At 41.7% G+C, this 25,806-nt stretch overlaps 1 protein-coding gene across 2 annotated transcripts in view; it reads right to left on the reverse strand.

Annotated features, from left to right (window-relative positions):
- LOC139676330 (BEN domain-containing protein 5) overlaps positions 1–25,806 on the reverse strand; it is an 893,330-nt gene that overhangs the window by 63,183 nt on the left and 804,341 nt on the right. For both annotated transcript variants that reach the window (XM_071565176.1, XM_071565175.1), the window contains exon 11: positions 21,476–21,638. In XM_071565176.1, the coding sequence (XP_071421277.1) occupies positions 21,476–21,638 (163 nt within the window). The remainder of the gene's footprint in view (positions 1–21,475; positions 21,639–25,806) is intronic.

A 25,806-nucleotide genomic window follows, 5' to 3' on the forward strand; every position in this document is an offset into this window, starting at 1 on the left:
CAACAAGCAAGACCACATCAGATAAAAAAGGAAAATAATGAATATCAGGCATTGTACTTTACCACTAATTAACAAACATACCTTAACATCCTAATTTACCATTCTTAAGGTAACATAAACAAGTTTATCACAGTGTTCCCACTTCTACACAGTATCTTTTCTAAAGTAGATCACAGTCTTTTCCAAATGTAAACTTGAAAAAGAAAATACTTTGCATTTTTCAAATTATTCAACTATTTCTTGACCCAGTGTCACACATTTAGTCACCAGGGGATGCACATTGCTCTACTGCAGGACACATAGAATATGGAAGATGACCCCACAAAGATGTAGTCCAAGATTGGGATGCATTTGCCCTGTGCCAGGACACATGCCAGGTCAATGATTATGGTATCAGTACCAGCTGCACCATCCAGTGGCATTCTGAACCAGAGGAGGAGTATCAATGCTGCAATACCAGTGCAGGACTGGAGGAAACACGGTAGATCTGGCCTCCAAATCTTGGGTGTTCAACTTACCAGGCAAACCTTTCACATGAGGTCAAGACAAGACTGATCAAGAAACATTGTTCTTTTTATTGTTTATAAATTAATTTCTTGCTCCACTCTCAGAGAATGAGCTAGTGAAAAAATATTATTGTCTTTTATTTTCTTTTTAAGCTATGGTATCTTCTTACATTTTTATGTTTTTTAGAGATTCTAATTTGTGAGTCACCACTGTAAGTAATATTTAGATACTGCATTGGGAATTCAAAACACATCAGTGGCTATCAAAGGTACCTGATGCATCCTCTGGATCAGAAAGTTCTTGATCTCCTGATTGTGAAAACTGGGTGAATACTTCAGAATTTCCTCTGCCTTATATGTCTCAGTTTGATTTATCTTTAGTACAATTCAGTAAAACTTTATTGCCACTAAAATCTTTATCAAAGTGCATCGTGTTGCCTGAGGTCAGACCAGCAAAATCTTGAGCCTCATATGAACTGTTTTGATGCATAGAAAATCTGTCTTTAACAATTCCAACCTCTACTAATAAACTGGCCCATCCCTAAAGAGCACCGACTTTGAAATATAATTAACCTCCATGTATTCTTCCTTGTGCTGCAAATAGCACCAGGAAAAAAGAGGGCTTTTATGTGATTCACTCTTAACTGTTAAACCATGATTCCTTTTATTACATTTCTGTGCATTTCATCCTAGTGGGATACTGAAACAAGTTTGGGTAGTTTCATTGCCTGAATTTTCTGCTGCACACCAGCTGTCTGGTGTGGCTACATTCTCTGCACTGGAAAAGAATATTTATTTCCCATTTCTATACCATCTCTACCCATTTCCTAGGAGGGAAAGATCTTTTCCCTAACACAATTAAAGTAAATATAACAAAATATTTCTTCATATTATATCTAGGCATTTTAAAGCCATTTTGGGGTGATGAAGTTATACACCTCCCCATTTAATTCAGTTTTATATCTGTTCAGTTAAGCTGAAGCTTTTCAAAGTATACAGCACTGCTACAGAGAGCCCAGACCAGGAAGGACTATACCTTGCATGGAGGGCTTGGTCAGGGATTGCTTCCCCATATTACACTGGTAACCTGGAGAACACCTTGCTACCAAAAATCAAGGATATTAAGAGCTTGACAACATTCAAATGAGAGGACATGGCAGAGGCAGAGCACAGAAAGATGTTTTAGCCTCTGGATCAGGGGAGAATGTGGGGCGAGCAGCAGGGGAATGAGAAGAGAGACCTGGCTTAAGGCAAGGCAGTGAACAAGAAGCTGCACAGCCCACCAATAGCATATGGGCCTTGATGCCTTTCTCTGGTCACCCTGGAAATTTACTGCTACAAGAGGAAGGGGAAGACATCATAGCCAGCTTGCAGACTGGGTACAATCCTGCTTCTGCTGCTAGTTGGAGGACTGGGAGAAGGACGACCTTGTTTTGCACCCTCTGTGTGCCCATGTCACATCCCTAAACCAGCACAACACCCACCAAATCAGTACCAGGCAGACACAAACATGCCCACCCCTTGTTTTCAGTTTCAGAGAAAGGCCCTATTTAGCTCCAGCTAGGCAAGGACAAGCACAACATGCTCACTGCACTGTTTCTGTACCTGCAGAGACTTTGTGCTGTTCATTGCAGAGCTGTGACAAGCACTAAATTCAGTTTTTCTCCCACATGTACTTTGTGTAGGATATGGACTTAGGATGCCTCCTCTTGTCATTCAAACTGTCTGCTCCACTGCTCAGAGCTGAGCTAGCTGGAAAAGTGAGAGGCATAAGAGCTCAACTTGCAGAATTTCTTCTGTAAAGAAGGGATTTAGTACATTTTTCATCACCCCAGTTTAGATGGAAAGACAAGGAGACAGCAGCCACCCATGTATTAGAAGGGAATGAAGCTGGGTGGAGAAAGCTGGTTAAAGGAGAGTTGTCCCCACAACCATCAGAAACATCTGATCTTTCTCAGAGTTGCCTTGCTGAAAGTATCCTTTCCTTGTTTGCCCAAATGCAGTCATTGCCAACTCTCGTACACAAAATAATATTTGTGACATTTAAAGGAAGGGCTTTGGCAGGTGGGAAACAACAGAAGAAAAGCACAGCAAAATGCCATTCCATGCCAGCCTTCTAGAAAGTGGTGATATGGGGCAGCTACAATCTAACTGGAAAAAAGTGGGATGGGAAAAAGGGGACATGGGCTGTTGAAAAGTCCAAAAAGGCTCAAGGTATTTGCCTCACTCATCTAACCTGTGTGTCTCCAAGCACAGGAGTGAAGTGCTGTCCCTGCTGGTTCCTGGTGGGCAGCAATAAAGGGAGGCAGACAAAGTGATATTTCTCTCTTGCCTTGAGCAGGTGCCAGCAGAAACCTTTGGCAGCTGCTGAGTGTTGTGCTCTGGGTATTTCTGCAGCACAGAGTGTTGGTCTCACTGCCGCAGTTGGATGACACCAGACCCATTGGTGACAATGAGCCTTACAAGGAGAAGTGAAGGTGTAAAAACAAGATGAAATCTAAGCTGTGTTCTTTTGCAGGGCAGAAAGCATTTACTGACGTCAAGAGCTGCTGGCTGTTCCATTTGAGGTGTGTTTCATACCCAAAAGGAATTCGAGAGACCACAAATTCACCTGGAAGATCGATTTCATGGCCTAAGCGTCAGAATATTAACTATACATTACTCAGCTCTGAAACAGTCCCTCTTTTTCCATTCTGCTATTCTTTCCAGTCAAAGCCATGCCATCTTTTGTTGCTGAGGCTCGGAGAGCTGCATGTCACTCCCTCACAGCTCACCAATGTCCAAGAGGCACTAGAAAGGCAATTAGTGGTGAGACAACTAGGGAGGTTGTGAAGCACGTGTGAGATATGGTGAGGCCAGGGAAGCAAGAGGGCTTGCAGGGCTGGGCTCGCTCATCACTGCTTGAGGGACCATTGTGCCAATCATAAGGTCCCACAGCAGATGGGACAACACCTGATTTTTATTCCCAAAGAAAGTAACAGCGGAAAGTAGGATTGCTTTCTACAGAGAGGAATAAAATAAATACTAATTAAACACTGTGCCTGCCTCTCTGCTTTGGCTCAGTGTGTTTTGTTGATCCATAAGCTACAGAGGTGACTGTGGGACAGATTTATCTTTGGTGTCACTTGGATAATTTCAATAGAAACACAACAGGTGATGCTGGAGGAAATTAGCCAAGTAACTTTAACAAACTTGCACCGAAGATGCCAAACTGCCCCTATGTACAGTCAGTTCTTCATCATCCTCACAGTGAATGGAGTAAGTCTCCCTTTGGGTGACACCAAGCCCAATGCCCTGCTCTGCTCACTGTCTCTTGCCTTGACACATCCCTCTACACATCATCTGGTGCACTTGACAAAGGGGATCAACCAAAATACATCCTGTATGACCTGTGCTTCATCCAACTCACCCAGCTGCCCTTATTTTCAGTCCAGCTCAAACTTTCCATTCCATAGAACAAAGGAAGAGGCAGTCAGCTTGCACACAAAGATCCAGATTGAGAGCAGAATGAATCACAGACAGGGAGCTTTTGGAGAGGGGAAAGTCTTTGCTGCTTCCTTCTTCCACCCAGCCTCTTCAGCCCCGCCAAACACACACTGCAAAGCCTACACAGATTACACAGTGACTAGGGGATGGGCAAGAACAGTAGCACTTGCAAAGAGATAGACATAGAGCAGCCAGAGAGCTGGGAGACTGAATCCCACCAGGAGCTGGTGCTCAGCATCTCTGCCCTGAAGTATGGAGGTGCTTGCAAACTGGCTCCCACTGTCCCTGCACCACAGCTCAGCTCTTCCCAGGGCTATGGGGAGGGGTTTGGATCCCTGCACTGCCTTCCTCCAGCACTCCCTGTCCAGAGCTCATTGTTTCTTGATGCGCCCAGTGTGGGTTTCCGGCTCCTTACAGGGTTAAGTGGCAGGCCCAGCAGGGGAAACAAAATGTTTCAGTTCTGTGGCTGCTTTTTCTATCCTTGTTTGCTCATGAGGCTGTGGGAAAGTGCTGGCTCCTGAAGAGTTACGGAGCAGGCACAGCAGGTAGCCTGCTGCTCTAGATCTCTACCATTTATTCCTGTCCCCTATTTGTGCCCCTTCATGATGCTCAGGTGTATTTGGCAGACAGACAACCCCTGCTCCTCAAACCCCAGGACTGCGGAGAACAGAGGGGCACAGGTCAGGGCTGGGGAATGACCAGAGCCAAGGAGGACAAGCCACTGGGCACAGTCCGGGGCACTGAGGGCCATTCTGCACCCAGGCAGCAGGGGCTGCCACGGCCCTTTTACTCTCTCTCTGAGGCTGGGCTTCAGTAGAGACACAGGCCCCCTCCCAACTTCTTCTCTGAAAGCACTCTCATTCCTTTTCCCTTTTCATCTAAGTTTTCAATGAAGATTTATTACTCTGAGTGATTACATTGTCAGCCAAATGAGCAGGGAATAGGAGTATCCTTTCTTCTTGCATTCCAGCCGCTAGTCCATTTGGCTCTCAGCAAAAAGAGCAGATTTAGCATGATTTTAGTCCCTTTTTCTTGCAGGTATTATTTATTTTCAGGCTGACAGCATGTGCGAAAACCCATCAAGAACCAGAACTCTGGGGCATGGAGCTGGGTTATTATTCACCTATTTAAAACCTTGAAGGAATGGGGTGGTCAGTTAAGTGTAAGTCATGTAAAACTCCAAGGCAAAGACTCCCTATCAGCAGTCAGATGTGGCATGAAAAGCAACTAAGAACAGGCAAAGGGGACTGTCAGGAGACAGAAATGTCAAAGCAGAAGACAGCCAGGGTTCCCATCCTATACTCAGAAAACAGGAATTTTACACAGGATGACCATCATCAAGAGATGAAGCATGCATGGATACACAAAGAGGTTTTACACAAGACCGATGAGATCAAGATTTATTTTTGAAGACTGATTTGGCTTTTTTTTTCCCCTCTGGGAGGGGGCTGTTTTTGTTTTAAATTTTTGCTTCCTTGTAATAAGAATATTCCCCTATTGTGTGAGAATGCAGCAGTAACACTATGCTATACCTGAATGACAAGGACACAAACACAAATGTAAATAAAAGAAGTACCCAACTAGTCTGATTTTGGTGCCCACCTGTGAGAAATGCAAGTAACAAACAGATTGCACCAAAAAAACACCTCTCATGCTGGATTTCTGACATAACTGGTTAGATTATTAAAATGGTAATCAGTAAAAAGGGCAATTTCAATCAATCAACTTCATCTCCTAAGGAGAAGCCACAGGAGGGAGAGTGAAGGAGTCAGGAGATCTGGTTGTGCAGATTTAGGCAAATCACTGTGCTCTGTATGCCTGTTCCATTTTCCTTTTATCTCACTAGACTGTGTCCTAGCACTGTGTCATCGTCTAGACAACGCCATTTCTCCTGTCCTGCATTTTCATCCAAGAAAAAACTGGGAGACGAAAGGACAGGCACGGAGTCTGCAAGCACTTTACAGAGCCACAGACATCACTAGTCACTAGTAAATGGTCAGAAAACCCTGTGGCAAAACATTCCATTTTTTTTCCTTATGTTGGTCCAACAGAGAATGACAAGTTGCTATTCTGTTAGCCCAAACACAGCACCCTGCTCGGCGAAGCTGAAGGCTCAGCCCTGCTGATGCACTGAGTGTGTCAGCACAACAGCACTTCTGCTCTCAGTTTGCTTTGACAAAATCCAGGAAATTGCACAGAAACGCAATGCTAAAAAAACCTGTTACGATGGCAAAGCTGAAAGCCTGCTAATAGGGAAACGCGGGGAGGGAGATGGTGTGACTAACTCGAGTCCAGAAGAGGAGATGGCAGCAGAGTTCACAGCCGAGTGCAGGTATCGTGACATGCAGAGTGATCCCTTAACCTCAGAGCAAACATAAGGTCTCAAAAGGCTTTCAATCAAAACAGGACTGAAGCATCCTACCAAGGTCACCACAAACAAAGCTTACAGGAAAAATACAGCTATCTGAGAGACTGGTTATGATACTAAGATTGAGGTTTGTCCACCTTCCCTCAGGCCCCTCACCAGTCTGCAGATGGAGCCGGTGGGACAGGATTCCCAAACTGCCTGCACTGCAAAGCACACTTGGGAAATAAATGAATTGCACAGAAACAATGTTTGGGTTTTTCTCTTTCTCTCCATATTATTGTGTCACTTTGCATGTCATCTTGTAATACTGGGTTATTTATCATCACTGAGTGCCTGGATTGGCCCCACTAGAGAAAAATCAAAGAAAGCAGTAGGGGCTGAGGTTTGATGAGAAGGAAACAAATTCTTCCCTTCAAGAGCATGTGAACTTCTGTGCTATCCCATGCACACCTACACACGTTCCCAGGCTGCTCCTTTTCCCCTGCCAGCAGCTCCTTTCAGCCTCACGCATCCCTGCTCTTCTCTCTTTTCTCTGCTCAGATTCAGTGCCTCGTTTCTATGGATTTCTGTGTCAGCTCCCACAAGGATATTCACTGGAATGGACACATTTACAGGATGACTAACGTTCTGAAAGCAGGTGGTGCTATTATAGTAATACAAAAGCCACCTATTTTTGGTGCCTTGTGCTGTCATCCTGTTAGGCTATACTTTGCTTTGCCTTGTTATCACACCAACTTCTCACCACCACTACTCTGGGCTGCTCCCGTTCCAGGTCTGTCTGCAGAGGCCTGATAGAGGGACATCTTTGTTCACTGCAGTGGTGGCTTAGAGCTCCCTCACACAGAGAGGCCTGCAAGATTCTCTCACTGTCATAATTCATTTCCTTCATGAATCTTGAGAATATACTTAAGAAAAAAAAGAAAAAGTTCTGGTATATATGTGTATCTAATCTATACATGCACTCACACATATAAATTTTCCTATGCAGAGCAGCAGCCTTAAAGCGAAGGTTAGGAGTGGACTATGTTCTCTTTATATCATATTTCAGATAATGACTTTGAAATTCATAAGGTATATTTTGAGTATTTTCTGTGTTCTTCAGCCATGCCTGTTTACATTACCTACTTAGTTTGTATTGGCTGGAAACTCTTAGCTTGGCTAAGAGTTCTTGGCATGTGGTCTTACCTGTCTCTGCACTCCTTCCTGGGTTTGGTGCAAGGGAGTTATATTTATTTGCAGCTACAGACCATCTCTGCCTAAATTCTATCTAAGCACCTGGGAGTGAGAAAGAACACAAGATGAAACACAGGCACAGACTTTAAATAAAATCATGTTATTAGAAGCCACATTTCCTGAACTTCAGTCCCAAGACCTTATTAAACTAATAGTGAAGTGACCAGGAAAAAATAATGTCAGCATATGACAGCTTAAAAGTGCATAAAACAGAGCAGGGACCACTGCAAGGAAGATCCTCAGGCAGACCAAAACCACCAGAATCTCCAATGTCCTTTTCACCTTGAAGAGAGACACTGGATTTTCACTTTCAGCTCGGCACTTTGCAAAACCTGGCAATCTTGACTCCAGCTCCTTTTACTCCTTATAACAGCAGAGGAGGGCAGTACAAATTGTGTGTATGCTTCCTAAGGTGGTTTTTGTCAACCCAGTCTGTGAGTTAGGGATTTGCATTCATAGAGCCTACCATAAGTACAGAATTATTAATACAGTGCTGTACTTGATAGTTGAGAGACACTGCTTGTAACCAGGGCAAAAAACCACTACCCTTCTGCTGTAAAGCATCTAAATAGGAATCAGGCTCAGTCTCGTCTCATAATGTACATGTCCTGACCTGCTGTTCCCTAGTTTGTAACACAAATTCACCTGTAATAAATTATGGCTTGAAATGTTCCTTAAATGTAGAGAAAAATCCAAAGCACATGCAAAGGTCTCTGATGCTTACTGATACAATAAAGCAGTGCAGGAAACTCCTTTATCTAAAGGCTGATTTTAAATTCCTCTGCAGACAGATGCAGTTGCTGTGCTGTGTGCTGCTAACCTTGAATCGACATTAACAGGTGTATCCAAACTTTCCTTTTCCAACCAGGATGGGAACTTCTGTGACAGCAGGTGCATGTACCCCTCTCCCCTCATTTTATCACCAACCATTTCTTATTAATCGATAGAGGTCAAATCTAGGTCCCTTTGGGATTCACGGTGAAAACTATTGACATCAACAGGTCAGGAATAGCCAAGAGACTATACAACAGAATGCAGAGAACATGAGAAGAAAAAGACCACCCCAATCTCAGCTGGTGTAGACAAAGGTAGCTACAGATTTACAACTGATAATGATAAGGCAGGGGAAAAATAGAAAAGGGAATAAAAGCATCTTTATTTAATGAGCTGATATGCAAACACAATCTCCTCACAGCACTGTGTCACAGGAAAGCCTGGACCTGGCCAGGCTGCTACAACAGGGATACTCTGTATCCTACAACCCATATTGCTGCCAGGGCAGACCGGACATAGAGGGAAAGCAAAGCGATAAAGAACCTGCTTTGTTCCTGCTTTCAGCAACCATCAGGAAAACATGCACTGCTCCTCAGCCGGCTGCCATGGAGGAACGGCACTGGCGGTGCCAGAAGAGGGCACTTGAGCACCAGCAAGCGAGAGCCGCGCTGCGCTGCCGGCCCGGGCGGGGAGCGGGGACCGCCCCGGGAGGACCAGCCCTGCCCTACGAAACTGCTGCTGGGAGGTGCGAAGAGGCATCAGGATGTCGACCTTTTTCTCTTTGCCCCCGAGAGCTGACACCGAGTGCTCGTCCTCGCTCGTTTTCCTGCCTTTAGGCTTGCTGGAGTCCCCCTCATCAGCAAAGAGTTGGAGCTTTGGATCACACAGGTCCTTAACATGGGTTACTCCAGCAATATCGATTGTGTGCCAGCTGAAATTCTCTCTGTGCTGGAGCATTTTACAGTTAGTCCCCTACACAGACCCTCGGGTGTGCAGTAACATTTACACTTGCTCCAGCCTTGCCCCCAGCAGTTATGTCCCTTTCCTTTGCTCAGCTGCCTGTTCTCATCAAACTTGCCCAAATTTAATATCATTGAGAACTCTTGCTGGTTGAAACAAATTTAAAAAAATGGGCTCAAGTTTTGGGGTGAATGTATATGAAACAAAGAGACACCCCTGCTGCCCAGTAAAGGACCCTTAACACAAAGGATACCTGTTTTCCCAACTGTGTCATCTGATTCAAAATCAGACTGGTATCTCTACAAACCTTACTCATTGATTCACATAAATTGGTCTCAGCCCTCCAGGCAAAATGTAATCAGCCATGCCTCATCTCCTTAGAAAAGTCCTGACAACACAGATTTCACAGATTATGCAAAAACCTGAATTATAGGCAAGAAAGACCAGGAGAGAAGAAAAACAAACTGAATGATACAGCCAGTATGAGAATTTAGGACTTGCTTTGGAAGCTTTGTTTGTTTTCTATGGTGTTCCCTATGATGAATCTGAAGCCATTTTCTTGTTTGAGATAGGTGAGCACAAAGCAATAGCTAATGTATCTGAACCAGTCCATAAACTCTCACTGCATCCATCTAGACCATTTAATGCTAAGTGGCTGTCTCAGAGTGGTTAGCCCTCTGTTTGCATCCCAAAAGTTTCCAGACACATAAATAAACCAAGCACGAATAAATCGGGTCTGAAGGTCTGTTTCTCAGATGAATCTGGCAGCTGCCTCAGTTTATTGGCAGTTCATTTATCATCTCAAGAAAAATATTGATGGTTCTAGAGACACAGGCCCTTTCTGTGTCCTGGCTGAAGGAAAGCTGTCCTTCTGGGCAGGCTTTGGAAAGAAAGTCAATGCAACAAATTTGACTTGGCAGAAATGTGAGGGATGCAGTGCAAAGAGGAATCATTAAGTAAAGAAGAAGGAACACTAAGAATGAAAACCCTTTTGGCCCAGAAATAGCCCAGTCTCAAATCTTCACAGTATCACAGAAAGAATATGAGATTGTCAGACTGCTAACAGGCACAGTCATGGGCATCTTCTCAGGTGGAGGTATTACTGCTACACAGGAAGAGACAAGGAGCCTGAAGCTATATTCTGACAACAGAACCAGCCACTTATCTGACCTTGAAGAAATCCACAGAAACTCAGCAGTGAAAAAGCTTGAAAACAGGAATAATGTGTCTGAAGTACATTAAACTCTCTCCCCTTGGGCTTGCAGAATTGTGCAGTCCTGATTTCACCTAGCAGTGTTTGCAGTCCAGCTGCCTCTCCTTTAGAAAGATACTAGGAAGACAGCTAGATCCTCCAAGCCATTTCCATCCCCTATCTTGATTAAACCAGCTACATTCCACTTGAACAGCCTGTTTAAGGATTTATTGAAAGGAAGCTTGAGAAGTGTCATGTATTGATGTGGTGGGAAGAGATCTCACTTTGCACATGCCCCACAATGTTGCTCCAGCCAAATGTCTGCAGAAACCAGCCCAGTGTAAGCTTTTGCTACACATGACACTTCACTGCCCTGCAGAACCCTCTTTGCTACATGAGAGGTCTTGAGTAGTTAACATTCATACTGGATTTCTTGAGGGACTGGATGATGAAAAAAAGATTAATGGATTGTCACCTATCATTTGGTCTTTTGTGGTGTCAGATGACAGTTGCTGGTTTAATAAGGATTGCTTAGTTTTAGAAAAAGAAATAACCAGCCTGACAGAATCACGAACGCAACCTGAATGTGGGAGCATGTTATCTAGAAGCGGTTTTGCTGGGAAGAGTGATACATAATGACAAAAAGCAAAGTATTTAGGGTATTGCAGTTTTGAAAATTGTAATTCCTCCAGCAGGCATTGCTTCCTATCCTGGACAGAATTTCAGTTAATTTAACAAGTTCTGAATCCTTCATAAGTATTGGGAAAGAGTACAGGAGAACAAGCACAGACTGTTAAATGCATCAGGAACTGAACACAGGATGTTTACAGTGTGTACTCTGAAAACTTTATCTTTCATTTAATGCTTCTACTTGCTGCTCATGTGACCAGAGTGGGATTTATCCTGAATGCAAATAAAAATCACCTACTCTGTTATTAGAGTCACTGGAGTTGATTCTCCATTGCTTGGCAACTCTGACAGTTGTGTCTAACCAGAGAGAAAATTTAAGATGACAAATCAACACTAGATATGATTACCTGATCTGGTAATATTTTTCTGCTTATGATGTAGAGAGTAAGTACTCAGACAACAAATAACTACATGGGCTATGAGACTTCAAACATGAAAGAAAGGCAGCTGATGGGGTCAATGCTGCTTCCAGTGTAACAGTTAGGAATCACAAAATAAAGCTAACAGTTAGGAATCACAAAATAAAGCTTGCAGGTGGCAGGCTTAAAGCAAACAAGATGTTATTAAGCTATGGAAATCCCTAGCACAGAATGTTGTAGATGCTAAAAATGTACACAGGTCCATGGGAGACAAATCCACTGAATGTTAGCTCAGATATAATCAACATATGAGTCTTGCTCTCTTCTCCCAAGTAACAAGAGATAGGACTGGGGAAAACGGCCTCAAGTTGTTCCAGAGGAGGTTTAGTCTGGATATTAGAAAAAATTTCTTCACAGGAAGGATTGTCAGGCACTGGAACAAGCTGCTCAGGGAAGCAGTGGAGTCACCATTCCTGGAGGCATTTAACAGACAAGTGGATGTGACACCTTCAGACATGAACTTGGCAGTGCTGAGTTAATAGCTGAACTTGATGATCTCAGAGGTCTTTTCCAACCCAAATGATTCCATGATTCTAACATCTCTGGCTGTGGGATCCCCAAACCGCTAATTGCTGGAAACCAAAGAATTTTCAGGGAAAGAGTTATATGCTTATTCTGTCTTCTCAGGAACTCAGAAACAAGACACTGCAGAGGACTGGTGTTGATTTGAACTGGTTTGGCTGTTCTGTTCTTAAGAGATGACATATGAGAGAATCTGACCCACCCTGCTCTTATCAAAACACAAAGGGTTCTGAACACTAGGTCAAGGCTGTGGGTTATCTTCAGTTTCTGTCTGAGACATGTTCTGGTTTTGTTGATCTGAACCATAGACAAAATTTCACCACTAGGTGACAAGAAACACAACCGGCTTGGGGTGGGCATGTACTGGCCTTGGCTTAAATGGGTATTCTCTTCACCTGTGGACTGTACCTGTCAGGCTTCTGGCTCCTTTCAGCACTGGTTTGATGGGAAAGATGCAACCTGCTTTTCAGAATGCCATGACACATCCTTTGCTAAAGTTTGCAGAGATGTTGGGGGTGAATGTGTATATGGAAAAGGAGAGTGAAGTCTCAACTCACGAGGGACATGCTCAGAAAGAAAAGATGTTGGATCTGTTTCCTGTGACTTTCATGCCTACTGTCCTCCCCTGGTTTCTAACAATAGAGATGCAGCTGTCCCTACTGGAGAGATTAATTTTGGTCTCTCTGCTCATTCAGCCAGATATTTTTCATGAAACTCATAGGAATGTAATATCACTGAGACCTTTATCACTGTCAGATTCAGTCGCAATTGGTCAAGCAGCTGAGAAAGACAGACACACAGACAAAAAAAGTGTGTTTCTTTGATGAGTTTCCTAAAAAAACCATCCCTGATGCCCTTTCATAATGTTGGTATTTGGGACTGAAGAAATAGTAGTTAAAAAATAACTTCTTCTCCCACCCTAGAGTTGCCTCTAATCACTGGCAAGTTCTACTGACCCTTTAGGTAGCAAAATAAAAAAGTAAAAAGGAAGAGTTTAGGTGAAAGACAGTAAAAAGTTAACAAAAAAAAGCAGAGACTGTGTGTGTCTGATTAATCAAACTACTCCTGCAAAAAGCTCGATGAGATGACAGAAAGGTGGGTGTAGGGCTAACAAGCTAAAATTGCCAATAAGATGGTGAGGATACAGACAAGGCAGGCACAGGGGAGAGAAGACTCAGCCAGAAGCGAAGAGACACAGAGAAGGGCAAAAAGGAGACAAACATGGAGACACACAAACACCACTACAGGCTGGCAGAAAAGCAGAGACCTATCCCAGAGACACAGCAATTTTTGTTTATTGCTTTTTGGAAAATGCTTATTCTTTTTTCTCTTCATTCCCATTGACATTTGGGAAAGCTTATAACCACAGGACTGACTAAAGCCCTTTCCTAACCTAAGACTTCAGCCCACAGACATTACTCTTTATTTATAATAACCACTCCCCTCAGACATTTTCAGCAAATTGTTAATATCTTTTAAGCCCTGCTCTCCATTGCCTTTCAGATTAGCCTTGCCCTTTCCTTTGCACTTAAGTTTAGCAAGTGTTACTAATAGGAATTTAACATTTACCAAAGAATTATTTTAACTATGGATCTAATAGCATTTGTATGGTGTTCTAAGCGCCCAAGAGGCTCACAATCAGTTCTATATGCTTAGTTTTGTCTAAGTTGCTTCTAAGACAATGGAAAAATACAAGCTTATGGGAAAGCAAGTGCATAAGAGAGGCATTTAAATCCTGGAAAGGTAGTTCCAGGAAGTAGAGAAAGATTGTCTGGATGGAGCTTCCCTCTTGTTTACATCAGCCACAACTCTGCCACCACATATGTAATCAACTTCACCTTCCAACCATTCAGCACAAGCATCACTTGTGTTTGGTCTAAGTTGTATTTTTCCTGTGTACAAAAGGAATACAAATAGCAAAATGTAACAATTTTTATTATTAACTTGCAAATTTTATGATTTTTTTTTTAGTACAACAATCAAAATCCTTTTGAATTTGAGAGTTTTGTGCTTGCAGGCCAAAGGTCATTGATAGCTTGAATGGAAAGCAGTGATGAGGATTTCAGTCAGTAAAAACTCAGTGAGAGTTTGGCACCACTTAGCATACAGTGTCTCAAGAGAGACCCCAATGCCTGCATTGGATATAAAGACACTTTTAGGCCTAGGCTTCCTTATCTTGGCTGGCTTGTGAGGGTCAGTCTTCCATGTCATTGGATATAGCCCTGCCTAGGATAAAGAGACATCCTCTGCCAGCACTGAGTTGTAGACAATGGTGGGATGCAGGAATGATATTTGCATGTGTCTCTAAGTTGCTTATCCTTCCACTGTCCACAAAGGCCCTGTTCCCAAATACAGCTGTAAATATTGACAGCTCTCAAGTCAACCTATCCAAATTCCATAGTCCAAGCTCACAGGTACTGAGGTCTTCCTGCTCTTCAAAGAAGATAAACTCTTGCATTTATGTCTAAAACTGACTCGAGAGCATTTCTATAGGTCTGGATATTCGCCCTGCTTATATTCTGGTCCCACAACAAACATCTATTCTCTACCATGTTCCCTAATATCCCTGGGAAAGAAATCTGTGTACACAAGAGGAAGAAAATGAATCTGCACCCTCATGGGGACCTCCTTAACAATGCTCAGGACAACATAACTCTGGAGCAAACCATGGTGCTCAGTCTAATTTGTGCCTTAAAATCTCGTAAGACCAGTAGGCTTTCAGTACTTCTGATGCTTCATTCCCCTCAAGATTAGATCCTCAGCTTACAAACTCCCTTTCACTTCTACCTAAAACAAGCCTGTGGGTCTGACCTGCTCTCCCTCCTTCCCCACGGAATGTCATGCAGGCAGCATGCAAAGCACCTGGGCATACACAGAAATGAGCCAGTTACTTGAGACACTCTTCCTGCAGCAGCTAACTGCAAGACCACTTCCCCAAATACAGGCTCCTAGCCAAAAGGTAACTGGAATCATATGGTTAAATCCACAGGAAGCATTTTGAAGATATTTTCCAAGACTGATATTCTACATTCAAGCAAAAAAAAAAAAATTATTTCTTTAAAAGAAAAAATACCTTTCTCATAACACTTTGCACTTTTATAGCATCTTTCATCTGAGGCTATCAAAGCACTTTGAGATACAAATCCTAAGAAATCCATTACAAAAATTATACATATTTCTAAGTTGACTGTAGTCACTTGCCTTAATTTCCATTTCTTTACTGATATTTACCAGCAGTATTTGCATAGATTGATGCAGTCAGTGCTACAGGCAACTAGATAAACAAATCTACATACAAATATTAACTCTCCCCCAGAAACACCCTCTCTTACAGGAAAGTATTTTTGTACAGCACTGTCCACTCTATTGAATCCTGTGAGGAAGAGAGGTGAGCATACTGCAACACCATGTACTGCTTTGTACCTTCGTTCTACTGCACTTCATTAAATGGACTTTCACTGTTTCTTAATTTTCTTTGAGCAGGTCCCATTGTATATACCCAATATGAACAAACACACAGATTCCTTCTGGGTATGAGCCAACAGCTGCAACCCTGAAAAATATCAGCTTCTTATATCATTAACTGAGTTTCCATGGTGCCCTGGGGCAGAGATATTGATGCTTGACAGCATTATCACTATAAAGTAACTTTACAACTCTATAATTTAACTCTATGCTTCCAGTAATATTAAGAGCATTTGAAATTGTGGCTGTAAACCTTGACACTTTCATACAGACTGGGGAGCTGAAAGAGGATTTTGTTTCCTTTCCTCCAAGACAGCCCTAGACATGGTACTAAGAAATAACCAAATAATGGAGAGAAGATGCACAAGGAAGTCACTGTTAGGAAAATCTGCAGGATTAGGATTAATGCAATACACAGAAAGGAACCTGTTTCTAGTTGCTCAGCAGAACCAAGATGGAGATGTAGACACCTCTGAAGATTCTTTCCTGAGTATGTGCCTGAAATACTTTGAAATCATCTTGGCAACAAGCTCTAGCTCAACATAAGCCACATAAGGATAACCTCTGCAGAGCTCACTCAGCTTTATCAGCACAGCCTTTCATACCTCATTGGCTTTTGCTAGTAATGTTGCCTTTACTGGGTGGGAATGAAGCTACAAGGGCCATAATCTGGCTCATGAGGATCTTCTCTTAAGGATATCACTAGCAGAGCTAGGAGATCAGGACAGGCAGTTGCCAAAAAAAGAAATGTAAAAAAGCCCAAAATAACCAAGTACATTTGCCCTAGGGGACTGGCAGGTCCATGAAGCTCTAAAAGTTATAGATGCTTTTACTGGAATTGTAGTTTGCATACAGATTTCTTTTTCCCAGGATAGGCATTTACTGAAATTCAAGTATTCTTTAAAAGGAATCTGGATGTAAGCAAATGACTGTTTTCTCCAGGGGATTTAACTTCTCATGTTCCCAGTAAAGCAGCAGGAAGATACTCTGCTTGAAATTAAGAATAAGAATGAACCCAGTGGTCCCAACTATGTCGAGTCCGAGATGCAAGCTTCTTTTGGGCATCTGAGGACACTCCAATCAATTCAAGCTTTCATTCAGTGGCTGTAGCCACACAAATACGTCTCTATGTCCACAAACAGGAGAGAGGGTTCAGAAGTGCAACGACAACCTGTTTAAGGGATGCAAGCTTCCAATTCAACACATCCAATGAAATGAAAAATGCCAAGTGATATCCTTGTGAGTTGATTCAGCTGTACTGTTGTAAGTATTAACATAATTGCTCAGTGAATGTGAAAAGACCTACCTTGAGATAATATCGTTAATGTCTCTTCTGTGTTCTTCACCCATGGTTTCCAAAATGGTTTTGCTTGTTCACGATTTTTTACAAAAGAAGTTTCATGAAATTCATTCTCTATATTGAGGCCATTAAATTGAAGAGGTAAAGTGATGTGCTTAGAAAAGACATAAAAAGTAGAACTGTTCCACCAAACCCTTGGTCCAGGATTCCAGTCTCCTGTTCCACTCAGAACTGATTTCAGTGAGTAAAGTTCTACACATAGGTGACTGAAGGCTCACCTTTGGATGGGGTCCTTCCCCACCTGCAGGAAGCTTGCAATTAAGAGTAAAATACACAAAAAGCCATGGACCTGCTGACAATACTGGCATTCACCCACTCTGATGATCATCCTACCCTAAAACTATCAGGAAACAAGCACACCAGTTCTTCCAGGTGTCCATCATTTCCAATGTCCTATTCTCATGGCTAGACTTTGGAAGGGTAAAATGTTTTATTCTCTGTTATAGGCTGCCTGCTTTGCAGCAAGGATCCAGCTCCAACACTCTAATAAAGGAATCCAATAGATTTTAAAGCTGTGGATGTGAGAGTCCTTTACTGGCCTCAGGTCAGGCTGTGACAGCTGCTGCTCACAGCTGTAGTGGGAAGCAGTTCTGGGTGTACTGTCAGAGCAGTGCTCAGTCCTACAGCTGGCGATTCATCCTCCTTCTCCCACTTTTATCCTTTGTTCCCTGCCCAGCTAAGAGGCTGGTGTGTATCAAGACAGCTCAGCAGCTGAGCTGCTGGTGGTGACTGTTACGCAGCAGTTTACAAGCCTTGTGTCATAAGCCCTGTAAATGCCTAGTAAAACATGGAATTTAATGGGAGCATATCAGCTAATTTTAAAGCTTCTTCACCTGGTGCTAACTGTTGCTGTGCTGCCTTTTTAATCAGTTACCACCAAATGTGTGCATGTGTGAGAAGGGTTTTAAGCATTTCTGTGTCCACTTCCAGGCAAGTCACCGACAAGCCTACAATCCTCTTATTATGCCTCCAAAACAGCGTCCATTCACTGTTATCTGCAGCACAAGTTATCACAGGGTATTCTGCAGAGCCAGGCTTATAGAACATATCCCTAATGTTTCTCATGCACCACGTACATATCAGTTAGACACAGACCTACCAGGCACACACATACTTCTGAAGGAATGTATAACAGGACATTCAGGAAGCTACACCTGATGCAGTGCTTTGCTTGCTGCATAAGAATACAAGAGACACTCCAGCAGCAACACTTACTGATCATGCTAACCGAGGCCTGAGACATTCATGACACCATTTTAATTCTTTATGTTAGAAGAGGCCAGAAATCCAACATTCTGCATGATTCCACCATATATGCCCCAAACATACACCCCTGCACAGACTGAAGGAGGATCCGTCCCTCCTGGATTTCATTTAAATAGTGCAGCCTCAGTAGAAAAATTTGTTTTTATAGAACATGCCAGGTGTCATCCTCTAAATACTGAGCCAATTCATTTAGAATACATTCAGTCATACTAATTGGAGTAATTTAAAACTGATTTTCACTTCTTATGATACCTTGCCATACTTTTAAAAATTTTTTTGCTTTTCTTATTAAAAAAAGTTACTGTCCACACTAACCATGTCAGAATTCAAATTCTTATCAGACTGAAAGTCTGTCTCCCATTTTCATGCATGTGAGGTAACCACTTATCTCAAAAATTACAAAGTATGTTTCAGTCACACAAGTCTGAACAAAAGGCATAATTTTACCCAATGCAGAAATATATCTATTACAGTATCATACAGAGGTTTTTATAGATCATAGAGTTAGCATGTCAAACTTGGAGAACATAAAGGGATGTAAAAAAACCACCAAAAACCCTAATACATTTATATAATTTCATGAAGAGAAGTAGTACTGTGATCTTATTTGCCACAAATGCTGTAAAGAAAAGAAACTAACAGGTATAATTACATGCCACCACTGCAAATATAAAGACTATTCACAGTTTGTTCAGTTTTCTCACCTGTCAACAGGAACAACATTAGGCTAAATTAACCTGAAGATCCTAATTTGTTTTGTTCTCTAAGAGAAGCCAGTATGGCTAGTCCTGGAAGTGGAGTGTGATCTGCTTTGTAGTCTCTTTTCAAGGCAAAGAGTCCCCTGAATTTGAGGCTGAATCTCACTCTCCACTTCTTAATCCAACATTAGAAGCTTTGAACAGTCCAAGCCTCCCTGATCCTGTTTCTATAGACAAGAAAAAACCAAACCAACAAACAAACCCACACAACCCAATAACATCACAGTGGGATGAAAGAAGTCCTAAGAAATATATCCTTGGAGGTAGATTTCCATAATATTTGCCATATCAGTTCACAGTTCTTGGGCTCACTGTATTTTCTTCATTTATTTGCTTGACTTGCTGCCTGCATGTAGCTGGATAGTTAATAGAAGCAGCCCTGTCCTTGGAGGCCAATATGAACTGACTGCCTGTGTCTTTGGTTCAGGTCCATTAAAAAATCTGAGCATTAATTAATCACTAACTTGCAAATAGCTTGGAAGGGCTGCTCAGACTAAATTGGAATGCTCTGCAATTGTTTTACTTTTGGTCATAGGCACTTTAGTGATGTGAAACTTTCTGCCCTGCCAGGATAGGATGTGCATAAATCCAGCAGCTACTCCTGTGTAGGACCAGACCAGTCTAGAGACTATTTCAAGCAGCTCCATTTCCTTCTCTAACTAGGAAACTGCACATGTGAGGAAGAGCTGTCACAGGCAGCACTCTGGATAGAATTCCTCCACTGAAAAGGAAATAAAAAACCTACCAGGGCAGAATGCCAGTGGAGCATCATCCATGGGCTTGCTGTCTGCCAGGCCAGTCAGAAACAGCTTCTCCTCCTGTTCTACCCAGCCAGGTGAAACTATAACTGTAGAAATCAAGTTGTTGCTTGAGCTTTCCATACACCACCTCCAAGAAGGATCTCTGATTTAGGACCTGTTTTCTGTGCTCCAGCTGCTGATGAGTACAATGAATGAACTGAGAATGGAGCAGTTCTGCCTGCAGAAGGCAAGGCAAGCAAATAGAGATGTTAGACCCCACACATGAAAATTCTGTCATGTGAAGCACAAACCAAAAATCTTTATGAAAAAGGATGCTAAGCCAGCATGATCTACATGTCATGAAGAAAATTATATCCAAGAGAATCATGATATCATTTGTATAGGGGCTCTTTCCTTCCCTCATCGTAAAAATTGTTTTTGATAAATAAGATAAATAAGCAGTTGTCAGTACTATGAGCATTAAGTGAGGAAGAAAATTAAAAGTGAAACTAAGGCATGGGTTCTTGAAATATCAAAATACCAATTTAAGAAAATAAATACCTAAACCTAGCAGTAACGACAATTTTTTCCTCAGAGGCAAGATATACTACGTATGTGTATATTGCAAGAAGCTGTTCCTCGGAAACAGTTAACCTTACTGGGCAAAAAAAGCTTGTATTCCAAATGTTCAAGCCTGATAAGCCACTTTAATCTATTTATTCCCCCTCCTTCCCTGAAATTTCCCTTTCAATGGAGAAGTCAAATCATAAACCCCAAATAAATAACAATTACTTTCCCTGCTCCCTGTTTCTCACTCTTATTCCCACACAGTATGCCCATATACATGGATGGTGAAGAATTATGTCTCATATGCTACCCTAAAGTTTCCCCAACTTCTGAAATGCAATGGAGAGGTAAACAGGCAATCACAACTAATCTTTCAACATCTGCAATGTTTCTAAACCTGTGAAAATTTCAGAGGCTGCCAAGATGGAATGACAAAATGAAATACACCACCCAAGCTTGAAGTATGGGCACTGGCTATTTGATTGAGCATGGTGACAAAAAGAAAAGGAAAAACATAAAAGCAGATCATAAGACCAGTCAGAACAATTCTACAAATTGCTGATACATTGAGCTAGCCAGATGGATATCTGTTTTTTGAGGAATGAGACATTGCTTCTATTCGAGCACTCAAAAATGCCAACAACTTTGTCGGTTTTGTTTTCAGAATTTGCTTTCCGTTTCTTTGTCAACTGGCATTAAAGATCTGTCCCCAAGACAGCTGCAGAACCTAATGGATCCTTTAGAGCCTTTTGGCTGCAGTTCAAAGGCAGAGAAGATTTTTTTAACTCAGTACCAAGGATGCACTTTCAACTTGCTATTAAAACAATAATACAAACACAGGGATAATGAGAGAATAAGGAGAAAAATGAAGAAAGACATGGAAGACTGTGGAGAGGAATGGATCACAGGCTCTCCAGGACTAGTTTCTATAATAAGCGTGTAAGACAATCTCCTACAAGAGGGAAATGGCTTATTTGATCTAATGTCTTTCTCTTCTTGAATTTCCACAGTATGGAGAATCAATATGAGGGAAATTAAAGCATCAGGAGCAGACTCACATTTCCACTTGTGTGTTCCTATCTCAGCAAACTCTTAGTGAGATAGAAGTATTTACCTTAAGTGCCCAGTTCATATGTGCTGCAAGGGGAGGATGGATTACAAAAGGATACAGGCTTCTTCTGTGTAGGGGACAGCAGAAGTAGGTCCACCCAATACGTAGCTGTAGAATGAGACTTCCAGAGTGTAGCAGTAGGATGTATCATTTAATAGCCCTCCAAGAAAACGCCGACCTGTCCCTGCCTTCACAGCATCTCTGTTGAACGATGTACTGGACTGCAAGAGGAAAAACATAAGGACATGAAGAGAGTTCAGGAGTGGAACAACAGAAAGGTAGAAGGACCCTGCTAAAAGAGAAGAAAGCTTCATTCACATTGCCAAATCTCATTTACACTATATGAGACAGCACGATTTTCTGATTTTGGCCTGGAGAGGAAGGACAATTCTGGCACAAAGACTACAAATAATGCCTCATAGCATTTTACAAAATTGATCTCAGTTCACTAGTTCTAGCTGGTTTTCTCCTTCTCTTTTGGATAACACAAAGCAAGCCTGTCATATGCATGAGTTGAAAGCGAACCTTCCAGATCCCCCATACTCAGAAGTTAAGTTGTACTTTTACTTGGATATTGGATTCCTTCTTCTCTACAGCATTCCCCTTTATCATAACCATTTCCCCCCACCTTAACCTGGACTCTCTTAATCAAAGCAGAAATACAGTGGCATTTACGTTTTGGTGAAACTTTCTCACCTAAGACATTTGACTGGTTCTTAAATTAGGTCACAGAAATTTCCACTTCACTAACTTAAATGTTAACTGGGTGTTGCTCTCTGGGTGGAAAAATGTACCGCACTATTCTACAGCATTAGCAGCACAGTATAAAAGGCAGTATTTTGTGCTATTACTGAAAATCCGGCTGTAAGAACCCTACGGCTTTATGACTAGTCATTTGAGGGGTGGAGGGGAGGACTCCAAGTATTTCCATAAATGAGTTTTAGCTCTCCTTTGAAGGCATGACATCTGGAGACTAAAGGGCAGCTCATCTTCAGGTTGATTCAAGTCTCAGAGCTTGTTCCTACCAACTATGCAGAAAAATGAATTCTGATTTCATTTTGATTTTCAGACTCTATTCATAAACTTCATAACCATTAGACTGAGCCAATCTGGGTTCAGCACAAACTAGTGACAACCACAAAAAATGATCCAACCTGGATCTGTTGTATAAAAAGTTCATAGTATCTCCTGCTGTAAGAATTTTATGTTGCCAGAGAAACATAAAGGACCCTTAATATAGTTTACTGTTCAGCCATTGTGCCCATGGTGAATCCTTTGAGCTATCCAGTGTCCTTTTACAAAGCCTTAAAGTTGGTATCTTTTCTTGCTAACACAATGTCAATATTTATGAAGTCCACCTCTTACTATAACCAGAGAAAATAAGATTTCCTTTTTATTAAAAAAATTAGATGCAATGGTTCAAAATGTTGAACTTCTCCAGACTGAGAAAAATCAGACTAATAGTGAAATGAGCAAAAATTCTTGATGAATAGTGTGCACCAGGAGATATAAAGAATGAAAATACCTGTGGGTTTATTACCATTCTGAATGTCTTGAAGTCTCTCTCATGTTGGAAACAGGAAGATTTTCCCAGTTAAATAGAATAAGATGGAATTAGGTTTCTTATTAGCATTATATATAGGTGTTTTCAAAAGTGACTTGACTTTGTGGTAATATAATATTTAGCTTTGTGGTAATTTGTACACAGAATGCATTCTACTATGTACATACCATATCATTCCTGTCAAATCACATGACAGAAGCCTTCAGGTTATTCTGAATACCTCTGGGACAGGGAGGTAAGGCACTCATAAGGAATGCTGGGGAAATTAACTGTTAATTTGATACATAGAATAAAGTACTTAAAGAGGTCTACAGGAGGGAATGTTCTCTGGCATCCTGCAAAAGAAGCCTTCAAAGGTCTACTGAGACTCTGAAACCAAGGGAAGCTTTGTCTTCAATTAAATTTCAGAAACATAAAGGAGGATGATCATGCTCTGGGGGTTGCTTCCTAAGTCAAGTGAACACTGACTTCAGAGGATTGTGCCTCGTATTCAAATTGATGCCTGTGGTGGAACTTTTACTGCATGACAGCATCAGCTGGATGGAGTCAGCTCAAAGTAGGAAGACAACTGATGTGTCAGGACACCATCCTGGGGTTTGTGCGCAGAAGCATCACTCACCGGGGAACAAACTAATTCTATGGCTGTATGTGGGACAGAGAAAACAAAGAAAATGAGGGAGAAAAGACTCAGGAAGACATTAATGGTAGAAGTCCTTCAGTAAGTAAGACTCAGTTACTGATACGGAGTATCTGTGAACATTATGGAATCTCATTGACTAAGTTTAAAAACAAATTGTACAATTATCTGCTGAGTATAGATCATGTCTTCAGGATACAGTTTGGACACAAGGTCCATTTCCTATTTTCCATTATTTTAATCAGGTTAAAAGGTTATGAGTAGAATTCCTCACAGATGATTCTTGGGATAAATCTTATATTTTCATACAGTTCTTGGCCCTGTTAAGGATGACCACACCAACAAAATTTGCTGATGACAAGCTGTGGAATGAATCATCATTATGGAGGAGGTTCTGAATATCCTGCAAATAAAAAAGCTGTGGGATGACTTTGAGGGCTGGAGAGATTGTGGTCTGATGAAACTCAGCCGCACAAGTGCCAGGTCATGCACTGCAACATAATAAAAAACAGTCTCTGCTATAGGCTGAAACCTCATCAGCTGGAAAGAGACAGAGTCTGATGTGTTACTTCACTGAAGTGATTTTTACTTTCTGGCAGAAGTTGAATGTAGTTCTTGGCAAAATTACAGTTGCTGTATTTCAAAAGTGAAGCATAAGTAGCTTAAGTAATTTGAAGAAAGTTTTGTAAATGGCCAGAAAAAAAAAAAAAGGATCTTTCCAGAATTTGACTTTTATAGTGCTATTTTGTGGGGCTTGGGGCTTTTAGTTTTGTGGATATTTTTGTTTTTGTGAGTATTTTGTTTGTTTAATAGAAAAGTTCCAGTTTCAGCTGTGCAAAATTACTTGAAATGGCAATGGCATTAATAAAATCCCATGTTCATTTCTTTGCCCAGCAGTGCTGCATTTCTAGGAATAAAAAGAAGCTGAACTTTCATTTAGGTGCACAAATGTAAATTTTGGATGTTAACACCGTCCATGTTTTGAAAACAAAATCTGATAGCATAGACCAACTTGATGTCTCAAGTAAAAAACATAATCTCTCATTTGACTCAAGAATGTTGGGGTAGAGAGAACTTAACACATCCATAGTCTAAAACAGAGGCTTGGACTTGGCTCTAGAGCAAATGTTATAAGCCAGACTGTGATTTGATATTTTAGGCAAGAAGAAGAAAATTACAGATTAATGGAAATTTAGGCAATGACAAGAAAGGGCAGCAGGTACTTGCTGAGTCCAACCTTCTACTCAATATTTCAGGTCAAGATAAAAGGAATGGAGAAATAAGCAGGCAAAACTTTGACTTGTCACCACAATTGACCTAGGAGTTTTGCATGCACATTTATTTAATCAAACTCTAGTCTGGGGAAAAGAAGGGTGGGGTGGCAAGAGAGGGGAAAGAACATAGGTAAAATTGTCTGCAAATGAGTATCTGGCTTTTCTGGGAGGATCGATTTCCCTAAACCCCTTACAAAGCTGAACTGAACTCACCATTAAGCAAATGCACTGAGCAGGCACAGCAGGAGAACAGCTAAACAAATATTTATTTCTCCAAGGCTGAAACACATGGAAGTGTCAACAACAGCAAGAAGTACAGTCTGGAGGGTGAGGGAACATCAAAGACTTTGAAGTTCTTAAATAGTGATATTTGTATAAAATCAACAATAATGCATTATTAAAGCACACAGATACATTAAAGCTCACAGGACTTTGCTTCCCAGCTGGTGTGAGAAAATTCAGTGAACAAATAGCTTTCTACAGGATTAGGAGCTGCCAAGCAATCTAGTTTTAGAAAAGCAGAGAAGAGAGGGTGAAGGATTCCCTTACTTTCTGGTGGGAAGAGATGCTCCAGAAAACCACCCTTGAATTTCAAACACACTTGGGAGCCTCAAGGTGTGTCAACCCTCTCTACATCTCAGGCATTAGTGGCAGCTTTCCTGGGCCTTCCTACCAGATTTCATTCCTTCTCCCCATGCTGTGCTAAATACCTTCTGAGTGACCAGTTTCCCCACCGGGAATGACAGTTGAACAGCCAGGCAGTACAAAGACATTTGTGAACCAATTGGACCTTAGTCAGGCATTGTAGCAGACTAAGATGCTTGGAGGGAAATTAGAAAAAAAAATTTGTATGTAAATTCTTTCTGGAGTACTTTCAGAGCAGAAGAAAAAGCTTGGCCCTTGGTCAGACCTCT

Source organism: Pithys albifrons, chromosome 10, assembly GCF_047495875.1.
Source record: "Pithys albifrons albifrons isolate INPA30051 chromosome 10, PitAlb_v1, whole genome shotgun sequence".
NCBI lineage: Eukaryota > Metazoa > Chordata > Aves > Passeriformes > Thamnophilidae > Pithys > Pithys albifrons.